Source organism: Trichechus manatus, unplaced genomic scaffold, assembly GCF_000243295.1.
Source record: "Trichechus manatus latirostris isolate Lorelei unplaced genomic scaffold, TriManLat1.0 scaffold00009, whole genome shotgun sequence".
NCBI lineage: Eukaryota > Metazoa > Chordata > Mammalia > Sirenia > Trichechidae > Trichechus > Trichechus manatus.
In genome coordinates, this window is record NW_004443945.1 from 5,149,309 (window position 1) to 5,173,247 (window position 23,939).

The 23,939-nt window shown below is 44.0% G+C and overlaps 1 protein-coding gene across 4 annotated transcripts in view; it reads right to left on the minus strand.

Annotated features, from left to right (window-relative positions):
- Positions 1–5,782: 5,782 nt before the first annotated feature.
- HOMER2 (homer scaffold protein 2) overlaps positions 5,783–23,939 on the minus strand; it is a 117,301-nt gene continuing 99,144 nt past the window's right edge. For 2 of the 4 annotated variants that reach the window (XM_004370673.3, XM_023725974.1), the window contains 6 exons: positions 19,127–19,219; positions 15,115–15,221; positions 12,476–12,632; positions 9,628–9,738; positions 8,297–8,377; positions 5,783–6,686 (listed from right to left, as the gene is read on the minus strand). In XM_004370673.3, the coding sequence (XP_004370730.1) occupies positions 6,498–6,686; positions 8,297–8,377; positions 9,628–9,738; positions 12,476–12,632; positions 15,115–15,221; positions 19,127–19,219 (738 nt within the window). In that variant the 3' untranslated portion in view covers positions 5,783–6,497. Of the gene's footprint in view, positions 6,687–8,296; positions 8,378–9,627; positions 9,739–12,475; positions 12,633–15,114; positions 15,255–19,126; positions 19,220–23,939 lie in introns of all 4 variants that reach the window. The other 2 variants (XM_004370672.2, XM_023725973.1) reach the window with 1 other exon arrangement.

The window sequence follows — 23,939 nt, forward strand, 5'->3', positions numbered from 1 at the left end:
AATGTGCATACCTTTTTTTATCGTTAGTCAGGATAGGATATGTTATGTTGCAGTAACAAATTCCCAGCGGCATAACACTTAAGGTTTATTTGTATTTTATTTATGCGACATGTCCATGCAGGTTGGGGGGTGGGGTGAGGTGGGGGGAAAAGTAGGCTGCTCCACACAGTCACTCAAGGACCCAGGTAGACAGAGGCTCTTAGTCCTGAGACATCACCATTTGCTGAGGCAATGGAAGAGAGAGGCTGGAGAACTGCACAAGGCATCTCAGTCGCAGCCTGGAGTTTTTTATGTCTCTTCTACTCACATTTCATTGGTCAGAATTAGTCATAGGACCCTGACAGACTACAACCAGTCGCCATCAAGTTGATTCTGACTTATAGTGCCCTTACGTGTGTCAGACTAGAACTGCTACGTAGGGTTTTCGATGGTTGATTTTTCAGAAGTAGATCACCAGGTCTTTCTTCCTGGTGACTCTAGGTGAACTGGAACCTCCAAACTTTCGGTTAGTAGTCAAGTGTGTTAACCATCTGCACCACCCAGGGACTCTGGCTGACTACAAGGGGCCTGGAAACCGGAGTCCCCTGCCTGCCCAGGAAGGAAAGTAGAAGCAGAAATGGGAGAGAATTTGCAATGCCCACCACACTTTTGAGCCAACAAGTGCAATTTTAGAAAATCACCCAAATACTCTGAAAAGTTCACAAAGATTTTAGAAGAAAGGATTTCACCATATTCTTGTCTATGGCAGTAAAAAATTGGAAACAATCTAAGTATCCAAGGTACAACCTATATAGGTATAATTACATATTTACTGATAAAAGAAATATATTCAGAATATTGTGTTAAGAGGGAAAAGGACTTAAGTTATAAAACAGTATGTATAATATGATTCTATTTCATGGAAAAAAATATAATGTAACATAAATAGAAAAAAATCAGGAAAGATAATATACCAAACAAAATGTTAACAGTGGTTATTATTGATAGTGTAAAAACAGGTGATTTTGTTTTTCTTTTCACTCATCTGTAGTTTCTTTAAAAAAAAATTATATATTATTTATGTAGCAAAAAAATTAAAAAAGAAAAAAGAAAGGATTCTTGGCAGAGTTCACTTGTCTACCCATTCTTATCATTAAACTCTCAAATCTGGTGCAAGAAACATCTTCCTGCCTGTCATATCATAAGACACTATTACAGCAATTTATCTAATGTCAGGACTTTATACTAAAAATGGTACAACAGGTAAAAACAATAACACCTTCCCCACAGCTGCATACAATCAGTCCTGTCAACCGTCTGCCAAAATGTATTTATAACAAGTTTAACCTCCACCATGGTTTCTTGCCGCTACTGCTGGGTGGACTGGGGATCTGTGTGACTGGGGGACCACTCTCCAGCAGGGCTCCCCACTCATCAGAGAGAGCAGGCACTGTACAATTCCACTAAAAACAAAAGATCCAGAAACTCTTCTTTCCATAAATGGATTCCAGAACGTATAACATCACCATCAGAAATATTAAAATAAAGACTCCTCTTAGGTATACATAGTTTTTTTAATTGAAAATTGTCCCTTGTTTCTCCTGCTTCCTCTTGCTGCTTCCTCCTCCTTCTCCAACACACACACACACACACACACACACACACACACACACACACACAACCCTAAATTCATCAGAACATTTCATCCAGCTCAAAATTCTTACCAAACGTCCCCTTCTTGGCTGGCTAGTGTTGAAAGAGGAACTAGAAAGCCTACATTCTTGAGATGGGTGTATGGAAAAGACATGTAAATAACACACACTTCTATTACAGGATTTCCCCCTCCATGCCCTCACCCCCACCACCCCCAGAATATACCATATTTCTTTGGGAAAACCAGGTACTCAGAAACCCCTTTAAACCATGCATATCATTTAAAAATATTTATGGACATGGATTTGCAAGCTTCTAGTTTAAATTGTCAGTGCTTCAAAATCCAGTGAAATGTCAAGTGAATAAAAGAATTGTAACTTCTAGAGGGATGAACAGCACAAACAACCCTCTTTTAACTGTTAACAAAGAGCGATGGCTGGCTCCCTCTTAAAGGGTATTCTCTTTAGAGTGCCTACACTTCATCACCTCAGGGCACCTTCCTTCCTTCCTCCCTCCCTCCTTCCCTGCCTTCCTTCCTTCCTGGGTGCACCTGGCCACAGGTGAGGTCCTTGGCACACCTTATGATTGGCTGTTATCCAAAGTCACCCCTGGTTTCATACAGAAGTCTCCAGAAAAGGAGTCCTTTAAAAATGGGCAGATTAACGGCGGTTCTGGACAGCACATTAACTATACATGCTCTAGCTTTTCATTTACACAACAAGATGAAACCGACAGGCCTTTTGGTCTCCCAATAATAATGTGGACATTTTCATTTACACTTGGCTCTAGTGAAACTCTGAACACAGAGTAACCAGAATGCTCAACTAACCAGAACCACAGTCTGGAACTATTCCATCACTCACATCACTTACTACAGTAACTGTGCATCTTCTAAGTGGAGGTGCTCAAACATATTTATTAAATAAATGGACACAATAGATTTACCACACACGTACACACATACCCCAAAGCAGTAGGCCTGGAGTCTGGGCTGGCCTTAGACTACAGAAAAATCCAAAAGGTTGGAGACCCAGTCCTCCTGGGTGTTGGTCAAATTCCATTCAATCTGCTCTGACCACTGGGATAGCCTGCTCCCCTCAGTACTGGCTCACCTCTGGGAGGGGTTATAGGTGGGAAGTGGACAGGCAATCCTCAGCCAGAACCATGTTCATCTCTGCCATCTCAGGACGTCCCATTTGTTTCGAAACAACTGCTCTGCCTCCACTAAAGCCATCGACAAAGGACTCAACAAGAGCATGGTTTCCATAGAACTCGCCTTCCAGAGCTCAGACATTTTAACCACCACTCTCCTGGAAAGAGCTCTGAAATGCAGAATCTTTCACAAGTGGAACTTACTCTTTGTAATGAATGTAGGTATAATTCTGATTTGCTCATCTATAAACTGTCGTTTGCTGTGGACATATGCTAAAATAATGTAATTGCAATATGCTCTTATCAGGTTTTTTTTTCTTGCCATCCAAGGGTCACCAAGGGGAGGACAGCAACATAGCTCATAGAAAGACAATGGACCAAGGTTCGGGAGACCTGGACCAGGGCTCATGTCGCTGCTGACTAACTGGGGGACCCTGGGCATGCCACTTACCCTTCTTCTGTCTCCACTTCCTGTCTGAGAAATGAAGTTATGGTATCTGCCCAATTCTCCCATCAAATGAAGGTCGAAAGTGATGGCCTGTAGGAGAGTGTGAAAATGATATACCACACAAGGTCTGTAGGGTCGCTGGTGCTCTTCTCCATCTAGGCCTGACCACACTGTCCTCACTTGTCACTCTGGCGATTCTACATGCCCTGGGCACTAGGACGACTTCATCTCTATTCACCACTCTCAACTTTTAAGTGTACCCAGTGGGTCTTTACTGGAATGAAAACAGTTATTTTTAAAGATCATCCTGGTTAAAGGGTTCTAAGTTTTGCTTTGCTTCTTTCAGGCCCCAGGTTTCACAGATGCAGAAAGCAAGATGATCAAGGAACAAGCAGCTAGTCTTGAAGGGGATCAAAATCAGGAGACACTATTCAGAAACCAAAAATGCAACGTCCTAAGCTCTAAGTCTCCCGGGCAGCTCAACGTGGCTTGATGTTCACAAGTGGAAAGGTTTTGCCCTGCCTGCATTTGGCCTAAGACAATGACAACCAGAGGACATCACTGTTGAGACTGTGGCTGGACTTCACAATAAGGGGGGCATGCTAAACCAGCTCAAATGAACACCAGGATGAATTCAGGGGTCATTTTCTTTTTATCAAATTCACCCTTCACAGCACCAGAGGCTACCAGACACAGCTGGTCTCCTGACTGACCGTAAACCTCCACTAGGTTGTTCCCAGGCCACTATTTTTTATTTTTTTAAGTAGATGAAGAAACAGTAAAGTCTTTACAGAAAAGCAGAAACAATGGAAAGTCCAGTGTTTTCTGAAAGTTGTTGTGCTGTCACTGATGAACCTAAATTAAAAACCAGCTGCCATCAAGGTGATTCTGACTCATGGTGACCCCATGTGTGTCAGAGTAGAACTGTGCTCCACAGAGTTTTCAATGGCTGATTTTTCAGAAGTAGATCACCAGGTCTTTCTTCCAAGGCACCTCTGGGTGAAGTCGAACCTCCAACCTTTCACTTAGCAGCTGGCATGTAAACCGTCTGCACCTCCCAGGGACTCCAAAGCCAACTTACCTTCCCCTTTAAAGGAGTCCCTACTGCTTTTCGCTCCTAGACTGCAACAGATTTAGAGATAGATGAGCCCATATAGTAAGGGGAATCTGTCTACATTCCTCGCCTACTACTTACAAGGTGCTTGCCAAACTCTTCAATATTGGTAAGGCCGGACCATGAGTCTCAACTGCAGAGGGACACAGTAGCCAGGGACACATGGCAATGGCTCCACCACTTATCATGTGTTCTTCCCTAAGTTGCTGCTACTGGAATGCACAAAAGGCGTTAGCAAAGGACCCTATTCTATGAATGTGCCACCTGAACATGCACCAGTCAGTCACCTACTAGACAGTGGTGGTGGCCAACCCACTGCCAGCCCAGCTCTCCAGGGTCCTGATACAGACAGGAGGGAGCTGCTACCAATTGCCAATTGTCATGAGAGCTATCTGAAACTCTGGGGAAAGGGCAGGGCCAACTCCATCCTACCCCAATCACCAAGAGGGCTGACCACACTTTCCATTTCCTGTCTGCTCCTCTCCCTCCTCTCTCCCTTTTCTGGACTCCCCAAGAGCCCAGTGAACTCAACTAAAGCCCCCATGGGGCCCCACACCTCCTGTGGGGTCTCCCCTAAAGTGCCTTAGTGCTCCAGATCAAAAGCCTTCCCTCCTTTCCCATCCCAAACAAGACCTCCCTGCTCAGAGAGAGGGTCTCAGCCAGGTGAAGTAGAGCCATGGGACCAAAGACTCACCTTGGGGCCCAGGTCACATCCAGGTGTATCCCTAGCCCTCTTCTCAGGCTCTGTGCCTACTAATCCAAAGCCAGCAAAAGAAATTCTAACCACTGGAGAACATTATCTAGAGGAGAAAGTTCTTTTAGATGGTTCTCAAAGCCCCCAGAAGGTATTTAGAATTGTGTGGGGCCAGGGCTGTGAAAATTCTCGCCATGCATGGGCCAGCTGCTCCCAACAGAGGATGCCAACAGTGCCCTCAGACACTCTGTAAGGGAGGCGGAGAGGGTTATGGCTCCGGTCCCTTCTTCAGCAGGCACTGGGAAGGGCAGAGGCAGACCTGGGCAGAACTCCTCTGTTCTAAGGCCAAGTCTCAGCCAGTTGACCTGACTCTCTCTTCCTCATGGGCCTGTGTGATTTCATAGGCTTCAACTATTCAAACCAACGTAGGATCCCACGCCCTGGGCAGCCCCTATACCATGGATAGCCAGGGGTCCTGGAATCCCCAGGCCATAGAAGGGCGGTCCCAATATCAGACACACCCAGAGGCACTGCCCCATGGGCTGGACTCTGGGGGCTGAGACCAGCTCCTGTTTCTTCCACTGCCACCCTTCCTGCCCCATGGCCGCTGAGGCAATCCTTGGGTTTGGCCACACAGTTAGTCGCATTTATGCTGGTAACTACCCAGCACAGTAAAGATGGTGTACCATTCACAGGGATGAACTCTGCTGTGGGGTTTGATTAACACACTAAATTCTGTTTGTATGTTTTATTGAACAAGTATTTATTAAGCACCTACTTGTGTCAGACACTGTGCTAGGCACCCTCCTTGCATGCTGTTCCCACAGCACAGCCATCTGCTCAGAAACAAAAACCAAGAAAAGGAACGTTGTCGCAACCGTACAAACTGGGTGGGAGGGGTATTGGTGAGTGCAGGTGATTCCCGTGCCAGAAAACGCACCCACCAGAAACTTGCTTTCTTTTTCTGGACAAGTCTCTACACTAAGTGGTTCTTTTAAAGCATATCAATATTTACTGAGAAGGAACTGTTACCTTCATGCCCCATGGATCGGGGCCTAGTGGACATTCAAAACTCTGAATGCCAGTCAATAAAAGGAGCAAAACAGCCTGGTGTAAAGGATATTCGTATTTGGATTAGAAAATACTTTTTTTTTTTTTCAGTTCATATGGTTGCAACAGCCCTTAAAAAAGATATAAATGTCCCTGCCCTAACTACATAGGCGTTTAAGGTAGACCTAGTTCTGGATTCCTGAGTCAGAATCTTCCAGTTGTCCACAACCTCACAAGGCCAGAGAAGCGAGAGGAGATTTCTAATCTGAGGAGTTGAGTGGACGGCACAACTGGTTTGGAAACACGACAAACTGCGCCTGCATTTACAGAAGCAATGCAAACAGGAGAACGTCCTAATGCTATTTTGTCTCACACACACGGGGCTAACGCTTGGCCGTGCCCCAGTCCTAGTTGTCCGAGCTCAGCTTGGAGAGGCCTCGGCGGAAGTCGTGGAGGTCGTCGATCTTCCCGTCCAGCACCTCTAGGAAGTTCTTCAACTCCACCTTCAGGTGGCGCTGTCGGTATTTACTCTCCTCAATGTCCGTCTTTAGACACCGCACTTTGTCTTCCAGGTTTTGATTGTCCCTCTCTGCCGCCTGAAGTAAAATAAAAGGAGAAGGATCCAGAAAACAGAGTGACTGGGGCCATGTGTCCACTGAGACCTGCTCTAGCCAAACCGTCCATTCTCCACAAGACCTGTGTGCCTCCGAGGGGGTCTGAAACCCCTAGCAATGCTGTGAATCCCCCAACACACAGGGTTGTGACCACTAAGCTCAGAAAGGAAGCAGCGATGGGGATACTGCAAAATGGGTCCAGAGTTTCTGTCTGGGGTGATGAAAACGTTTGGGGAACAAATAGTGGTGACGGTTGCACAACACTGGGAATATAATTATTACCACTGAATTGTACACTTAAAAATAGTTAAAATGGTAAATTTTATGTCTCATATATTTTACTGTTGTTGTTAGGTGCCGTTGAGTCAATTTTGACTCATAGCAACCCTACAGGACAGAGTAGAACTGCCCCATAGGGTTTTCTAGGCTATAATCTTTACAGGCGTAGACTGCCACATCTTTCTCCCATGGAGTGGCTGGTGGGTTCGAACCACCAAACTTTCGATTAGCAGCTGAGTGCTTAACCATTGCTCTTTCTAAATTTTACTACAATTTAAAAAAAAGGAAGCATCAGACATTTCTGTGTGCCCCTTCCTTCCCATTTGTTTTCTGACAGAAGTGCTAACCAACACCTGGCCTGAAAAACCAAGTCCCGACACAGAATGGTGAACTCGAGACCCTTCCTGAGGGAGCCTGGTTCTAATTCACACTGAAATCCCAGTGAGAGGGGTTTCAGCCCTAGGTCCAAGGTGGTCAGCAGAGGCCCCCTTTCATTTTGAGAGAGAGAAACTGAGAATAGATGGGAAGCCTCCTCAGCCCCTCGCCAGCCTCTGGGCCTCAGTGAGGGAGGGCTGGCTGACAGTGACCTGGGGACAGCCGCCTGTGCACCCAGATGCTGTTACCATGGAGATGCTCTACAGAGCTGGGCCCCTGCTCAGCCAATGCAGGCCCCTCTGGGTGAATCTGACGACTGTGGAAGATGAGACAGCTGTGCGTCCTTAAAGGAGACTTAAGCCTTGTACTCTTCCTCTCAAGTATGAGCTTCCAAAATGCTTTCTTCTGCGGGTATAAAAGGAGATTCTTTCTGAACATGTGCTCATAAACCAGCAGCTAACACTGGGGTTGTGTACCTGAGTAAACTGCTTCTTGTGTACATCAAAAGACCTGAAGTTAGGAGACACTCCTTATATGGATCAGACATTGAGGCCAGCAAGGAGGGCCTGCCCAAGGTCATTGCCCAAGGTCATCAGCTGAGGAGTGGCAGAGGTGGATCTTATGTTCCCTGTCCATCCCTGCAGCCCCGGCTCCTCCTGCTTCTGTGGTCCTGTGGGGCTTCTGTGGGTGGGAAATAGTCACCTACAATGTTGCTACACACAGGATGTCTTTATAGATGGAAAAACCAAAAGACAAATGCTGCTGAATCTGCACCTGGGGACCCAGATGGCATCTGGCATGCAATTACCGCTGGCTTTTATGAATACAAAAGCATTCTTCTTTAACATGCAAGGTGTGCCGGTGAGAGGCAGCAGAGAGAATGAGTAACACCACAAACGCCTTCCCGCCTGAGCTGAGATGGACGGCTCCCACCTTACCTCTAATTTCTCAGAGACATATTCACACTCTGACATGAGCTGAGGTATGATTTCACTTTGTTTTCGGAGATCTTTCAACTCCTACATGAGACAGAAATTTGAAAAGGCACATGAAGGCAAATCAGACACAATGTATTCTTGAAAACCACCAATGGTTTTTGGAACCTGCACTGTATGCATAAGTAATACATGATGATGTTAATACTTAAACATCAGTTCATTCTAAGAGCTCATGACGTCCATAAAAAACCAGTGGCTGTCAAGTTGATTCCGACTTATGGCGACCTCATGTGCATCAGGGTAGAACTGCGCTCCATAGAGTTTCCAATGGCTGATTTTTTAGAAGTAGATCACCAGTACTTTCTTCTGAGGTGCCTCTGGGTGGACTTGAACCTCCAACCTTTTGGTAAGCAGCTAAGCATGTTAACTGTTTGCACCACCCACGGACTCCATAAAAACAAACAAATAAAAAACCCAAACCCATTGCTGTCAAATCGATGATTCTGACTCACAGTAACCCTACAAGATAGAGTAGAACCACCCCAAAGGGTTTCTGCTTCTTTATGGAAGCAGATTGCCATATTCTTCTCCCGCAGAGTGACTGGTGGGTTTGAACCGCCAACCTTTTGGTTAGCAGCCGAGTGCTTAACCACTGCGCCACCAGAGACTCCATACACCACCAGAAAACGGCAGGTATCCTTAGGGTTCCGATTTTGTTTATGAAGATACTGAGGCTTTGAGAGGTTTGGCAGCTTGCCCATGGGGTCCTGTGTTTGTATACTTGGCTGTCCTGCCCCCAGAAAATAAATGGCTGCATGAATAGTGGCTCTAACTGTATTAATTTGACAGGAGGACTCAACTTCTGATGAGAGATTATCTATAAAAATTTCCTAAGTGTTTTGTAGAATGTCCAGCTTGCTCCTGGGTCTGAGTGACTGGATGTATGATAACTACGGTGAGCTGCAGCAGGGTGTAACAGGCCTGTGCTCTGGAGCATCTGTGCATTGGATCGGAGTGACTGGCTGTATTAACTACGGTGAGCTGCGGCAGGGTGTAATGGTTAGGTTAGGCCTGTGCTCTGGAGCGTCTGTGCCTTGGATCTGAGTGACTGTATGATAACTGCGGTGAGCTGCGGCAGGGTGTAACGGTTAGGCCTGTGCTCTGGAGCGTCTGTGCCTTGGTGTGACTCCTGGCTCTACCTCAGTGCTGATACCAGGCAGCTGCCAGAGCTGGGTCACATGCTTCACGGCCACCTGCTGTGTCCTTGGGTGAGATCACCCCATGAGGCCCAGGGGACGAGAGGATACAGTGCTTAGCACATCACTACTCACCGTCTCCTTCTCTCGTAGTTCTGATTCCAGCTCCTCAATCCTATGCTTCAATTGGGTATTTTTCTCCTTCTCTTTGTTTATCTCACTGCACTGCTCTTCGAGCTCGTCAATCTTTAATAAATATCACACATTACAGCAGGCATGCTCATTAACTTTGGACATTAAACAAAAATAAACCATAAGCTAACCCGTCTATAAGTTTTCCTTTGTGGCTATGAACAAACTCCATGCGACTGTGGAGCTGTGTTTAATCCTACTCACACGAGATGCCTCAGTCTCTACCAGCAAAGCCAAACAAATAACAGCGCCTGGCTTCAGGATGCTCTGGGCTTCTGGTTCTCTCACAGTCGTGGGATGTAACTTTTGGTTTGCTTTAAGGGGCCGTCACAAGCAGGGGCCAGATGCCCCCTGAATCTCTCTGCTTCTTCCCAGCATGATTTTCACATCATTTTAATCATGTCCTGAGTTACGCTGTGGCATCTCAAAGGTTGAAGCCAGCAGAGTAGGGAACCGAGTAACTCCGTGGAGCAGCGGCCACCAAATGGGAATGACAACCTTTATTTCTAGATGACCTTTCCCTACTGATGCATGCAAAGGGGCCTGGCCTGTGGGCCTCTTCCTTAGAGAGGACGAATGATGAATGCAGGATGAATGGTGAATCCAAGCTGCGTCTCTCTCCTTCCCCAAACCCAAAAACTGAAACCTACTGCCATTGAGTCAATTCCGACTCATAACGAAAGGCTTCCCCACATGGGATGAGCATGCAAAGACCCACACCTCTGGAATTGCCAAGTGGCACTGAGCATTTCCAGGGGCTGAAGTGTGTGCGCAGAGTGGGCTGGATGGTAGGGGTTACACGAAAGCACCATACTGATGGAGGAGGCCTGTGGCGTCCTTGGCAACAGCAGTTATCACTATTAAGGGCACTGAGTGGTCACTGTCAGGACACCTCTCAGGGGTCTACCACCCTCAGGGTCTGAACCCCTAGTCACAGGGGCAGCTGGAGAGCCACCATCTTCAGCCCCTAGTCCTGGAAATCCAGGTCGTGTTCCTTCCCTTTAGGGAAGCTGACACTCCTCCACAGGAGCAAGTTCTATGACGCACAATCTCTACCCACCCTCCCCCCGCCCTTCGGAACTTATACTCAGACACAAAGCAAGACATTAAGCTCTCTGCTTGAAAAAGTAAAATAAAGGGCAATCAATCCTGCCAGCAGGCAGATCTGCTAGGCCTTGGGAAGTAACCTGCCAAGTCAGCGACTGGCCCGCTGCCCCTCACTGTCAGCACTTTGGACATTTACATGGAGAGTCAAGTTGGTCTGCAAAAATGACAGGAGGCAGTGTTACATGCCATCAGCATCAAAGTAAGACGGTGAAATGGAGCGCGGGGACCCAGTGGCTCCACTCCACGCCAGGCAGGGCAGGTTAGCAACGAGGGCCAAGCGAGAGTGTCCTCCCCCAAATCCTGCACTTACAAAGCCAGCTCCAAAGCCCTGAGTGTAAACTGCCTGTGAAATTAAGTCTGACCACCAAAAGGTGGTAAGCACAGAAACCTCAGTCCTCAATGGGGGAATCTCTGGCCACCCAGAACTACCGCAGCAACTCAGCCCAACTATGAAGAGTGTGGACGATTAATTATAGGCAAAAACCAAACCCATTGCTGCTGAGTCAATTTTGACTCATAGTGACCCTATAGGCAAGGATGGATGAATTCTTAAGAAACCAAAATGCTAGGAGGCTAAGGCAGGAGAGCAGAGGGCATCTGATCTGCCAACCATGGCTGTCAGCACCTGACCCCCTCATACTCCAAGGGCCGTGTTCCTTTTTGCTTTCCAGTTTGCAATTTTACAAATAGTGATTTTCACGAAAGCAGGGCTTCTAAGAAAACTCTCCTCCTTTCCCTGACTCTATTTTCTCACTCACCCATGGACCCTCCACTGAAGACCATGAACCACAGAAATGCCAACAGAGGGCCCCACAGAATAAAAGACCAATCTTCAACGAGTCTCAGAGAACACTTTCTGTGAGGTACTAAAAATGAAATCCCCAATTTATTCATCTTCTCCTTAGCAGTAGGAATTAGAAAACTTGGTTCCACAACAATAATAAGCCAGGTATTCACAGGGTGAAATTCCTTCTGAGAAAGACAGGGACATCAGCATAGCAGCACCATATAAAAGACGATGGAGGGAAAGATGAGATCACCTGGGGAGTGGGGGCAAGTAAAGAGGGGGAGGACTGGGTACAGTGACATTAGGGATCATGAAGAATCCTGCAAAAGAGAAACAGAAGCACGAGGATTTCTCAAAAACTAATGGACAAAGTGTTTCAGTTTTAAGGAGGATGACATAAATTGTGTTAAAGGCTGCTGCATAGTTGTAACATAGGACTGAAGTTTGCTCCTTGGATTTATCAGAATTGTTTAAAAGTCCAGATATCTGCCCCCAAACTCCCCTCTTGTTCTAACATTTAAACTAACTCAGAGGTCTCAAATTCAAGTGTACATAAGCATTAAAGATATGGAGCACATGCATTCAAATTAAAAAAAGAAAAAGAAAGAAAGGGAGGGAGGCGGCAGGAAGTTCAAAGAGGAGAGGTAGTAAGTCTTCTCCTGCCCATGAGGAAGAGGAGTGAGTGGGAGGGAGGAGAGAGCAAAGGGAGGGTGGGTGGTCCCACCTCCCATTCGAGCCAGCCTCAGTGGCCTGTCCCTCTTGCTCCCACATGGCCCAGCACTCCCAGCATGGCCCTCAGGCCATGCCACTGCCCGCTCAAGCCAGCCTCAGTGGCCTGTCCCTCCTGCTCCCATGTGGTCCCGCACACCCAGCATGGCCCTCGGGCTGGCGGCCCACCTTGTTGCGGAGCCGGTCGTTCTCATCACGGCAGATGGAGAACTGCTTCTTCCACTGCTCCACGCTGGCCGCTGACTCCTGCAGTGCTGTGGTCAGCCGGGCGTTGCTCTCCCGCAAGGTCTGCAGCTCAATCTCCCATTTCTTCACATTGGCTGCGCTGTGGGAGGGGGACAAGGCGGTGACCAAGATGGTGGGTGTTGTTCTACTCCACCTCCACCTGCCTGGGAGGGCCTTGCTGCCCCCACAGCCCACCTCTGGAGCCTACATCAGGCCTGGCTATGTGAACAAGAGCCAAGGAGCACTGGTACCTCTTTGTAGCATCAATGTGTCACCTCGTGGGGCTATTTTCCTCAGAGAATCGCTTTAGAAAAGAATATAATTCTTAAAGAATAAAGATGCAAAACTAAGAATGAAGGCTACACAGAAGGATGAGGACCCACCTTCCTACTTTCCTACTGACCCCAGCCCGCAGAGCCCTCCTCTCACACCAAGATTCCTTCCCTGAGGGACCAGGAAACCAGATGCTGCTGAGTTGACTCAAGGCTACCTTAAGTGTGTCAGAGTACAACTGTGCTCCATAGGGTTTATAATGGCTGACTTTTTAGAAGTAGATTACCAGGCCTTTCTTCTGAGGTGCCTCTGGGTGGATTTCAACCTCCAATCTTTCATTTAGCAGCCAAGCGTGATAACTGTTTGCACCCAGGGACTCCCCTTCAAGGACAGTGGTTCTGAATTGCTGGCAGGTGTGGGGTGGGCGTGGAGCCCTTTGAGAATCTCATGAAAGCTATGGGCCCTTTCAACAAGTTCCCAACACTTCTCTTTGGAGCCCAAGGACTCCAGGTTGAAACAAACAAAAAGCCTTGCTCCAGGGTGATGATGGTCCCATTGTAACTTGTGCCTCCTCAGAGCCTTTCATTGAATCCAGATTTGAGAGCCGAGGTCCTGAGGACAGAGGACAAAGTGACTGGGGATCTGGTATGGGCAGAACTGGGGTTCTAACTAGACAATATGTGAGGGCTTCCCTGGCTGGCCCCATGTCACCTCAGGGGTGTGAGAAGCCCCACGGTCTGAGGGATACCTCTTCTGTTACCACAAAAACTGTATGTTTTATCTTTGATTTTATGTGCTTAGTGAGAAAGAAGTTTAAAAAAACACACTGGAATCACATTCCCCTCAGTCACTGCTCCCTTTTGGCCCTCATTTTTTCCTGCTTGGGAGCCTACACATCTGTGGTGCTGAATGTGACCTGAGGTGACAGGGAAGACAAGTCTATCAGAAAGCTTCCTGGTCCTTATCAATACTGCCTGGTTGAGGAGAGTCAATTACTAAAGGTTTTTTTTTTTTTTTTTTTAAAATAAATACAACGGCCTCTGAATAATCTGCATTATTTTTCATCCAACAGCCTCAAGGACCTTATGTGACTGGAAAATAAATACTTTCAATTTCAAACCTCACAGACTGAAAAAATAGCAAAATGTTATTATCTGATTAATTTTAGAGTTGATGACAGAAAATTTAAGCTGATTTAGGGAAATGGCTTCATGCCCATTCCTGTAATTCACTCATTCATTAAACTGGGATTTAAAAACACTTATTTTTAGGGATGAAACATTGTCTTCCAGGCAGCCCATTGTGACTTCAACAACCAAAAATAGTCCTCACAATCTCCTAATGAGTAAGAAAAGAGACTGGTCATGGTTCTGTTCTTTGAAGTATCTGACAAAGACCCACAGTCCAAAGACAAGTAGCCTGGTCTAAGCATCCCATGTGCTTTCTGGAATTCCTAGGTCAGACCACAGCCATTATGCTCCAAGCACAGCCAGGCCAGCTGAGATGGAGAGGTGGGTACAACCTTTTGGTGGCTCCAGCTGCGGAATGTGCGACCAGCTGCCTCTGAGAAGGTTCCTGAAGAGGTCGTAACTGCACCCTTGGGTGAAAGGGAGGCATTATGGGGTAGTGGAAAGATTTACTAGTCATGTGACCTTGGGCAAGGAGTCACTTTACCACCTGGGACTCAGTTTCCACATCTGTAAAATGGAGGAATTTAGACATGATGGCCTCTAAGACGATATAGCTCTTAAATGGGGCAACTCTGAGGAGAGCAGCTTCTGGGCCACATAGAGGCTGGCAGAAGCCGGCTGAGCCCCAGGCCAGGCGAGCAGAATGAATCTGAAAACAGCAGCTCTGAGCATGATCGTCACAGGGCCAGCCCACACCACAAAGTCCAACACAGCCTATGGGAAATGGGCCACATTCTTGAGATACAAAAGCAGTATGGTGATGCCACACACACATATAGACATTTACATATACATCCTCACCGTTACATGCATGCACAGCACACACACTCATTCTCAGTCACACTCAAAAATTCACTCACACACACACACACTCATACATACACACTCATGCTCTCACACCTCACATACACTCTCACTCACACACACATACAAGAATTGACGCCGGTGTCGTCAGTCAGACAAAGAGCAGCCATGAAGGCCTGCTGGTCTTCCTTTGACCAAACCACAAGATTAGATGCTCCAGGCAAGGCCAAGTCTCCCCTCCCAACTTCCTGAAACGCTGCCCAGCAGGAAAGGCTTAGGGAAGTGCTGGACTTGGAGAAAATAAACAACCCTTACCTCTGTGTCAAAGCGATCTTCAGCTTATCATTCTCAGATTTCAGGTGTGTGTCAGCAGGACCCGTATGGGAGGCCTTTTCATCATCTGTCCCATTGACGCTGGATGCCTGAGTAGAAGATGGGGTTTCACACCCAGATTCCTGGTCAAAGTGAATTATCTTCACACGTTATTGCTTATCCTCACATCGGCAGCAAATTAGGCATAATGAGAAACTGTGTGTTTATCAGTGTGGATGGACCAACTCATCTGTCCAGAACACAGCGGAGGCTAACAAGTAAAAAAGACTAACAGAGACCATCAAGAACAAAGAGAAGGGCCCTGAAGAGTCCCTGTGAAGTTCATTTTCCTGACAAGAGAGCCCCTCAAGAGGTCACTCAGAGCCTTTTTACTCAAACTTCACCAACAAACCTAACAAGCCTAGGTGATAGGTCTCCCGAAATACCAGAGAATAAAGCCGGAGATTAAAAGGGGAGGAGGGACTGTCATAAATAACAAGTAACAAGAAACAATGAATAAGGATAAAGAAAAAGTATTAGAAGCTGAGACAAGAACTTAAAAATCCTGGAGCTACACAGAATTAGATCAACACACTCATTAAAAAGCAAAAATCAAATACGGATGTTTGCTGTCTCTGTTCCTATCTAACATTGTTAGGACTATTCTGAAATGTTCTCTGTAATAAGTAGCACCACGTGGAGGTGAAATCTCATCTGATCTTGGCTAACATCTTATTTAGCCTCCAATAAGCATAAAGGCAAAGGAAGGAACCATGAAGGGGAACAATGCACTAATCTGACTAATTTTAAATTTCTGCATTGCAAAATATGCCATAAAGAAATTTAAAATGCTAACCAAAACCCAGGGAAAATATATGCAGCAGAGATTACACATAAAATGTTAATGCCTTTCCTACATTAAAGGCTCTTAGAATCCTTACCTTCTAGAGCTACACTCCAAAATCTTTATGGATGAAATGATAGGATGCTTGGGATTTGCTTTAGAGTATAGGGGGCAAGGGGGGAGGGAGATGGAAAGGAACAGAGATGAAACAATTGGCTGTGAGTTTCTGACTGTTAAAGCAGATCTCTGGGTACATGGGGGTTTTAATACTATTTTGCCTTGCTTTGCATATGTTCAAAAATAAAGCTCTTGGAAAACAGTAAAAAAAAAGATGAACACCTGAATTTTTAACAAAGGGAAAGGATTCACAATTATAAAAGAAGAAATGCATAGAATCAATAAATACATAAAAATATTTAATCTCACTACTAAAGAAATAGAAAATGAAATAAACCCAATAAGATACATTTTTCACCTGTCACATAAGCAAAAATTTGTTGGTGAGGGTATGGGAGGAAAAACCACTCTCCTTCCTTGCTGGTGGGAGTAATAGCTGTCGTACACTTCTGCAGGTTAAGTTTGCATTATACATCAAAACCTTTAAAAATGTCCCTGCCTTTAACTCAGTACTTCCACCTCTAGGAATTTAGCCTGTGGAAATCATAAAATGCACAAAGATATGAAAGAAAGTTCATCTCCGTGTTGTCTATATTAATGGTAAATTAAAAAGAATATAGATGTCTCAAACTACAGGAAATTAGTGGAATAAATGATGATCAAACAAACCCTGGAATACTATTGAGCCACTAAAACATTCTTGAAAGGGACTATCTGAAAACATGAGGAAATGATCATAACATACTAAAAAACAAAAAGGTTAAAAAGAGGAGTATAAAAATACATTGGAAAAAATATACTGGAAAATCCCATTAGAAGATACACACCAAAATATTAATATCTCCAAGTGGTGACACAGCAGGTGATTCTTATTTCCTGCTTTATGTGTGACATATTTTTTTATTTCTACAATAAACATGTATTACTTTTATAGTAGGAAAAAATCCCACATAAAATGTTTTTGTTGTTACGTTGTTTAAATATTCAACTATTTTGAAAATTTGGCCATAGTGTTCATTCCCTAAGAGATTCAGGAAACCAAGAAATCATGTGATTCCTAATAAAAATAAAAATATACAATGCTTTTTATATCTGGGTAAACCAGACAAGGTAAATAAAAACAAAAGCTTAGAGGCAAGCATTTATACATAATTAATAATATGTACATAAAATAATATCTTATACGTATACTTGATTTTTTAAGGTTTAAAATACTTCTGGGGGAAAACATATCGAAACAAACCTTATATAAAGAAATTCAGGTATTAAAGTTTAAAGACATCACCATTATATGTGGTATTCAGAAAAAAAAGTACATTAGAAACTCGTCAGAATCTGGACCATTCCACATGTCCAATTTATAGGTTCTCGGCGGTAATTCAGTAGGGTAATTCCAAACCAAAAAACCAAACCCACTGCCAAGGAGGCGATTCTGACTCATAGCAACCCTATAGGGCAGAGGAGAACTGCCCCATAGGGTTTCAAAGGAGTGGCTGGTGGACTCTCACTGCCAACCTTTTGGTTAGCAGCTGTGAACTCTTAACCACTGCGCCACCAGGGCTCCCCAATAGGGTAATTTGCATACTAATCTAATAGTATCATTTAGATTATATTAAAGATTATTTAGGAAAGGTTCAAGAAAGTTCCTGTCCACCTGAAATCTAACATACATTAATTTCAGTAAATCCACATGGGGCACCTTTTATATGATGAGCCCGGCACAAGGTGCTGGGGTTTTAACTCAAGACAGACATAAATTCTGAGCCACCAAAACTCCTGCCCTAAGGGTTAGCCACAGTGGTTGACAAACCCAGGGCCCTCTCAGCATTCTCTCCCCTCTTCTCTGCAGCACTGTCCACCTAAGTATGTTTCTTCCTCGGGAATTTCTCCTTCTCTGCCTTTTCGCTGGTTCCCTTCCCTTAACTGTGTCCATTTCCTAAGGCTCAAGCTTTCCCCCTCTATCCCCAATGTTTCTTGCTGCACCCAAGACTTCAGCTATGTTTCTGTAAGGCTGATGGTCAAGTCTAGAATGTCAATCTTGACTGCTCAAGATGCCCGGGCCTCCTGGTTATCTTTCTCTGCGCTGTCCCTGACACTCATCCCTTCCTTGTTGCCCCTGTGGCTGTCCTGGCCCTGCCATTCTCCACCTCACAGCCTCCTCGCCAGTCTTCCTGCCTTTAGCCACTTCCTGATTTCTGCACCACCCACATGGCAACCCTTACATTGCTTCCAGATCAATAGTCATAAAACATCTCCAATGTCCCCTAACTACTCAATAATAAATAATTAAATGCATAATTAATAAACTACCAAGTGATAAAGAATTCCAGATCATTGACAATATCTCTAAGCACATCTCCATGATTCCTACAGCCCCAGCCAGGCAGGTGCCTTGCTCTCTTGCTAATTCATCATGCTTATTCCTGAAACCAAATCTTTGCTCCTACTGTTCTCTCTTCCCGTCTCTTTACAAATAACCCTGTCACTAGGTCAAGGCTTCCCTTCATGCAACATAACCAATCTAGACATCGAAAATGCAGCTGTTTTTATTTTAGGTTTAAATAGGTCTTTTTCAGTCAATCATCACACTTGTAAGTAGACAGACTACTCAATTCCTGGCAAAGCCTGTCCTTAAGACAGAGCTATTGGGATACCATCTCTCACCTGACTTTTGTTAAAATAGGAAGAGAGACATGAGGGCTCTCTGGGACCCAACAGTTATCTCTCTCATGGGCACAAGGTATCTGAGTCTCCAGATGGGGCATCTTTCACATAGACCCCACCTCCCAGCCCAGCAAGGACATAATGCCTTCCTGCAGGTATTTAAACATAGCGACCAGAGAATGTCTCTCAGGCGCCAGGGACATACGTTAACTTTAATCCCATGAACTGGTTTCTGTCAAAAATACAGCAGCACATCCTGAAAAACCCAAAAGTCATATAAAAACATGTCATATCCACCTCACTGTTAGCAGGCTAATAGTTGAAAAAGCCTTCAAATGCCCTACTGCTAGAATTCCCTCCTTCCTGACAAAAGCAGGACAAATTACTTACTTGGGAATGATTACTTGAGGTCTCGATTTTCTCCTGAGATCTGTCTCTGGCTAGTCTTGCGGCTTCTTTCACTTCTTGGAACTTCTCTGCAAACTGAACATGAAAAACAGTTATTAAGGTTTTCATTAACAGGATACATGACTAATATTCAGAACCTACCTTTGTCACCAATTAAAAAAATTCTGTACGAACTCAAAAGGAGAAATTTATTTTAGAATGAAAAGAAATGAATATAACTAAACACTACTGGTAAAGATCAGATGTGAATCAATTTATAAGCTACCAGAGTAAGTTTGATGATGAAATATAAAAAACAAACAAACAAAAACAAAATCCTCAGGTTAACAGTAACTAATACAAAAGTATACAAAAAATTTAGCTATACCAAAGAAGGAATTCATGAAAAACATCATAATTTCCATTGAAAAGATCCAAGAGCTCTTTTCACAAGTCAATGTCATGCAAAACAAAACAAAAAGTTACGGGGAATGAACTGTTCTAGATTTTCAAAGTTAGTTGTTGTTAGGTGTCCTCGCGTTGGTGCTGACTCATAGCAACCCTATGTACAAGAAAATGAAACAATGCCTGGTCCTGCGCCATCCTCACAATCCTTGTTATGCTTGAGCCCCTTGTTGCAGCCACTGTGACAATCCATCTCATTGAGGGTCTTCCTCTTTTTGGCTGACCTTCTACTTTATCAAGCATGATATCCTTCTCCAGGGACTGATCCCTCCCGATAACATGTCCAAAGTATGTGAGACATAGTCTCGCCATCCTTGCTTCAAAGTAGCGTTCTGGCTGTACCTCTTCCAAGACAGACAACTTCAAAAAGGAAATCAGGAAAACAATACCATTTACAATAGCCTCGAAAAAAGATAAAACATTTAGGAATAAATCCAACCATGGATGTAAAAGACCTATACAAAGAAAACTACAAAATATTACCGAAAGAAACCAGAATAGATCTACATAAATGGAAAAACATACCATGCTCATGGATAGGGAGGCTCAACACTGTGAAAATATCAATATTACTGAAAGGGATCTATAGATACAATGCAATCCCAATCCAAATTTCAACAGCATTCTTTAAAGAGATGGAAAAACTAATCATCAACTTTATATGGAAAGGAAAGAGGCCCCGGATAATTAAAGAATTACTGAAGAAGAAGAAGGACAAAGTAGGAGGCCTCACACTACCTGATCTGAGAACCTACTATATAGCTGTGGTAGTCAAAACAGTCTGGTACTGTCTACGACAGACACACAGACCAATGGAACAGAACTGAGAACCCAAAGTAAATCCATCCACCTATGGACAGCTGATCTTTGACAAACAGCCGAAGTCCATTAAATGGGGGAAAAGACAGTCTCTTTAACAAATGGTGCTGGCAAAACTGGATGTCCACTTGTGAAAAAATGAAAAAGGACCCATACTTCACATCATACACAAAAACTAACTCTGAATGGATTAAAGACCTAAATAAAAAACTGAAAATGATAAAGATCACGGAAGAAAAATAGGGGCAATGCTAATGGCCCTAATATATAGCATAAATAGAATACCAAACAGAACATGACTTAGAAACAGAACAGAAGATGAATTAGATAAACGGGACCTCCTAAAAATTAAACATTTAGGCTTATCAAAGGACTTCTCCAAAGACACATGTTAATATTGGTGAAGGCAAAGGCAATACACTATATGGGGAAGTCAGCAAAACAGGACTAAGGCATGGGAGGACACTGAGAGGAATGCAAGAACAAAGGGCAACAACCGTTAATTATTACAGCACAGACAATCCTGCAACAATAGTACTAACAAACACTAATTTACAAATGGATACAGACAGATAGTTATACCAAGAGGTGTGGGAGGGTGTAAGGGAACACACTCACCTGCAGATATAGGTTTGGTGGTGGATATTTCTACATACATTACTGTAGATGCGGCTTATATATTAATATAGACAATGGAGCACATGAGGGCTACAGTCAGAGCAACTTTTTAGACATAACCAAACACCCCGTGGGATGAAGTTCCTAGGCTTGAAGGTGAAGAACCATTGACTTGGGAGTCATCTACGTCAACTGCCACAACATAGTTCATAAAGTTCTGCTTCCTACTTTGATGAGTAGCATCTGGGGTCTTAAAAGCTTGTGAGCGACTATCTAAGATAAGATACATCTATTGGTCTCTTACTGTCTGGAGCAAAGGAGAGTGAAGAAAATCAAAAACTCAAGGAAGCAATTAGTCCAAATCAGGCCTTATGAACCACAGTCCACATTACCCCAAGACTAGAAGAACTAAATGGTGCCCGGCTACCACTACTGACTGGTCTACTGGGATCACAACAGAGGGTCCTTGGACAGAGCAAGAGAAAAAAATTATATAAGAAAAAATCAAATTCACAAAAAACCCCAGACTTACTGGTCTGACAGAGACTGGAGGAACCCCCAACACTATGGCCGAAAGATACCCTTGTGAACTGGAACTGAAGCCATTCCCAGATACCACCTTTCAACCAAACCATAGACAGTCCCATAAAATAAACAATAACACCCGAAAGGAACATGCTCCTTAGAAGAACCAATTATGCAACATCAAAAGGGTGACATTTGCCCAAAAGCAAAGATGAGAGGGCAGGAAGTGACAGACAATCAGGATGAAAGGAAATGGGGAACCTAGGATGGAAATGGGGAGAGTGCTGACACATTGCGGAGAGTGAAACCAATGCTATGGAACACTTTATGTTCAAAGTATCAAATGGGAAACTAATTAGCTCTATAAAATTTCACCTAATGCACAATAAAAAATTAAAAAAAAAAAAGAGAGACTCAGAAAGTTAAGTTCTAGGGCCCTGAACAATGGCATCTTGATGGCTTAACTGCAAGGCAAAATGAAAAAAAGAAAAAAAAAAAAAAAAAGTTCACATAAAATTGTATGAATAAAAATGTGTTCCACAAAACAACAAAAAACTCTCAACAACAAGAAAGTAGATGAAGAAATGTGGCCAAATGTAAATAACTGTGTGTACATTCAGATGGTTCATTATACTATCTCTCTACTTTTTTTGTTTTGTTTAAACCTTTTCATAATAAAACGTGTTTTAAAAATTCTAGGGCAACGGTCTCAAGCCCTGGGTTCTAATTACTAACAAGGCAACTGATTTGAATTAGTAAATACATTACTTGAACAGAGAACATTCTGTGGTATAGAATGCTGACATTGCAAAGCAAGAGAGAGCTAAACATGGTTGCTGAAGAGCAAAAAAGGCTACCAACAATCCTATGGGTCTTGCTGAGAAATTATTTATTTCTAATTATAGGCTATCCTCTGAGTAGCTTCACAACTCTGACACATTGGTCTGCTTTGGGAAGCCTGGTCAGATACAGACGTTGGTGTATCAAGCACTCTGGTCTAAGCAGAAAAAAGTGAGCGTTTCTGTTCTGGTTCATATTGCTCATCCAAGTCCTGTAAGTAAAGCCACAGCCACTGGGCTTAATATTTAACCATCTTAGAACTGTCAAAGGAGAATCACATTACCTGTTGCTTCAGATATGTGAGGTTCAGCAGGGATAGGAAAAGTCCCTTCCCTCCTTTGGGGGCCCCTTAAGTAAAAACAGCATGTCATGAACTGGATGGCTTGGCAGAAAGCAGGCAGAAAGAAGTGTGCTCAGTGAATGAATGCACTTTGGGTTCCAGGCTCACATATCCAGACTCACTTGAAAAATGAATCATGTCAAAGGCTCAGGCCTGACCTAAGAATGCCAAAGCTCTTCTTCTGCCAGCCAACAGCAGAACACAGCTCAGGAAGATACTATGGTAAGTGTCTGGAAGTATTTTGCCCCATCTTTCTGCTTCCTAAGCTCCACTTCCAGACTAAGATGGACTAGGTAGGAAGAAAGGCCTGGTGCTCTAGTTCTAAAAATCAGCCAATGAAAACCCTATGGATCACAATGGTCTGATCCACAACCAATCACGGGGATGGTTCAGGACTGAGCAGCGTTTCGTTCTGTTGCCCATGGGATCATCATGAGCTAGGGGCCGACTTGATGGCAGCTAACAATGACAGCAGCAACAACAACAAGCTCATCTAATCAACCTGAGAACCACAGCCTCACTCAGGATATAAACATTACCCAGAAGAGAGTATGTGTGAGCACCATAAAAGCCTTTCAATCTTAAAACATTAACAGATGAAATTTTTAAAAGGTATCATTTTAAACGTTTTTGTGCCCAGTATCCAATTAAAAGTTAAATATGACTTGGACAAAACTGCAATTCACGTGGTTTTCAATAGAAACCCTTGCCAATTGGGTCTCGCCCGTGCTGTGCTCAGTAAGGCGGGAGCAGACATCTCAGTCCTTTCCCAGACTCCCAAACCAAAAGCGCTCCCTGTTTTTTTTACAGATCCTTCTTGCGCCTGTCAGGGTTCCTTTCTCAGTTTGTTGCTGACTTATTCTAAGTTTCTTATTCAACTAGATTGGGAATGTCATCACACAGTGTCACACGTGTTCAGTCAGCAAACATGGACCAAACAACACTGGATTTGATTTGTTTCTTCAAGTAAAACTACAGCCAAAGCATTAAAACCATGCGCTTTAGTAAAAGTGCTCCAAAATGAATTCATTCATTCAAAAATATTTATTGATTATCTCTATGTGCTAGGGACGGTGTTGGAGACACTGAACTACATCAAAAAAACTTTGTTCCTCCCCTCAAAGAGATTCTGAATCCACAGAGGGCTTCATTTCTATTCAAACGGGTGAGAATCTAAGAGAAAAATTTAGAAAATAAGCTTAAAATGTA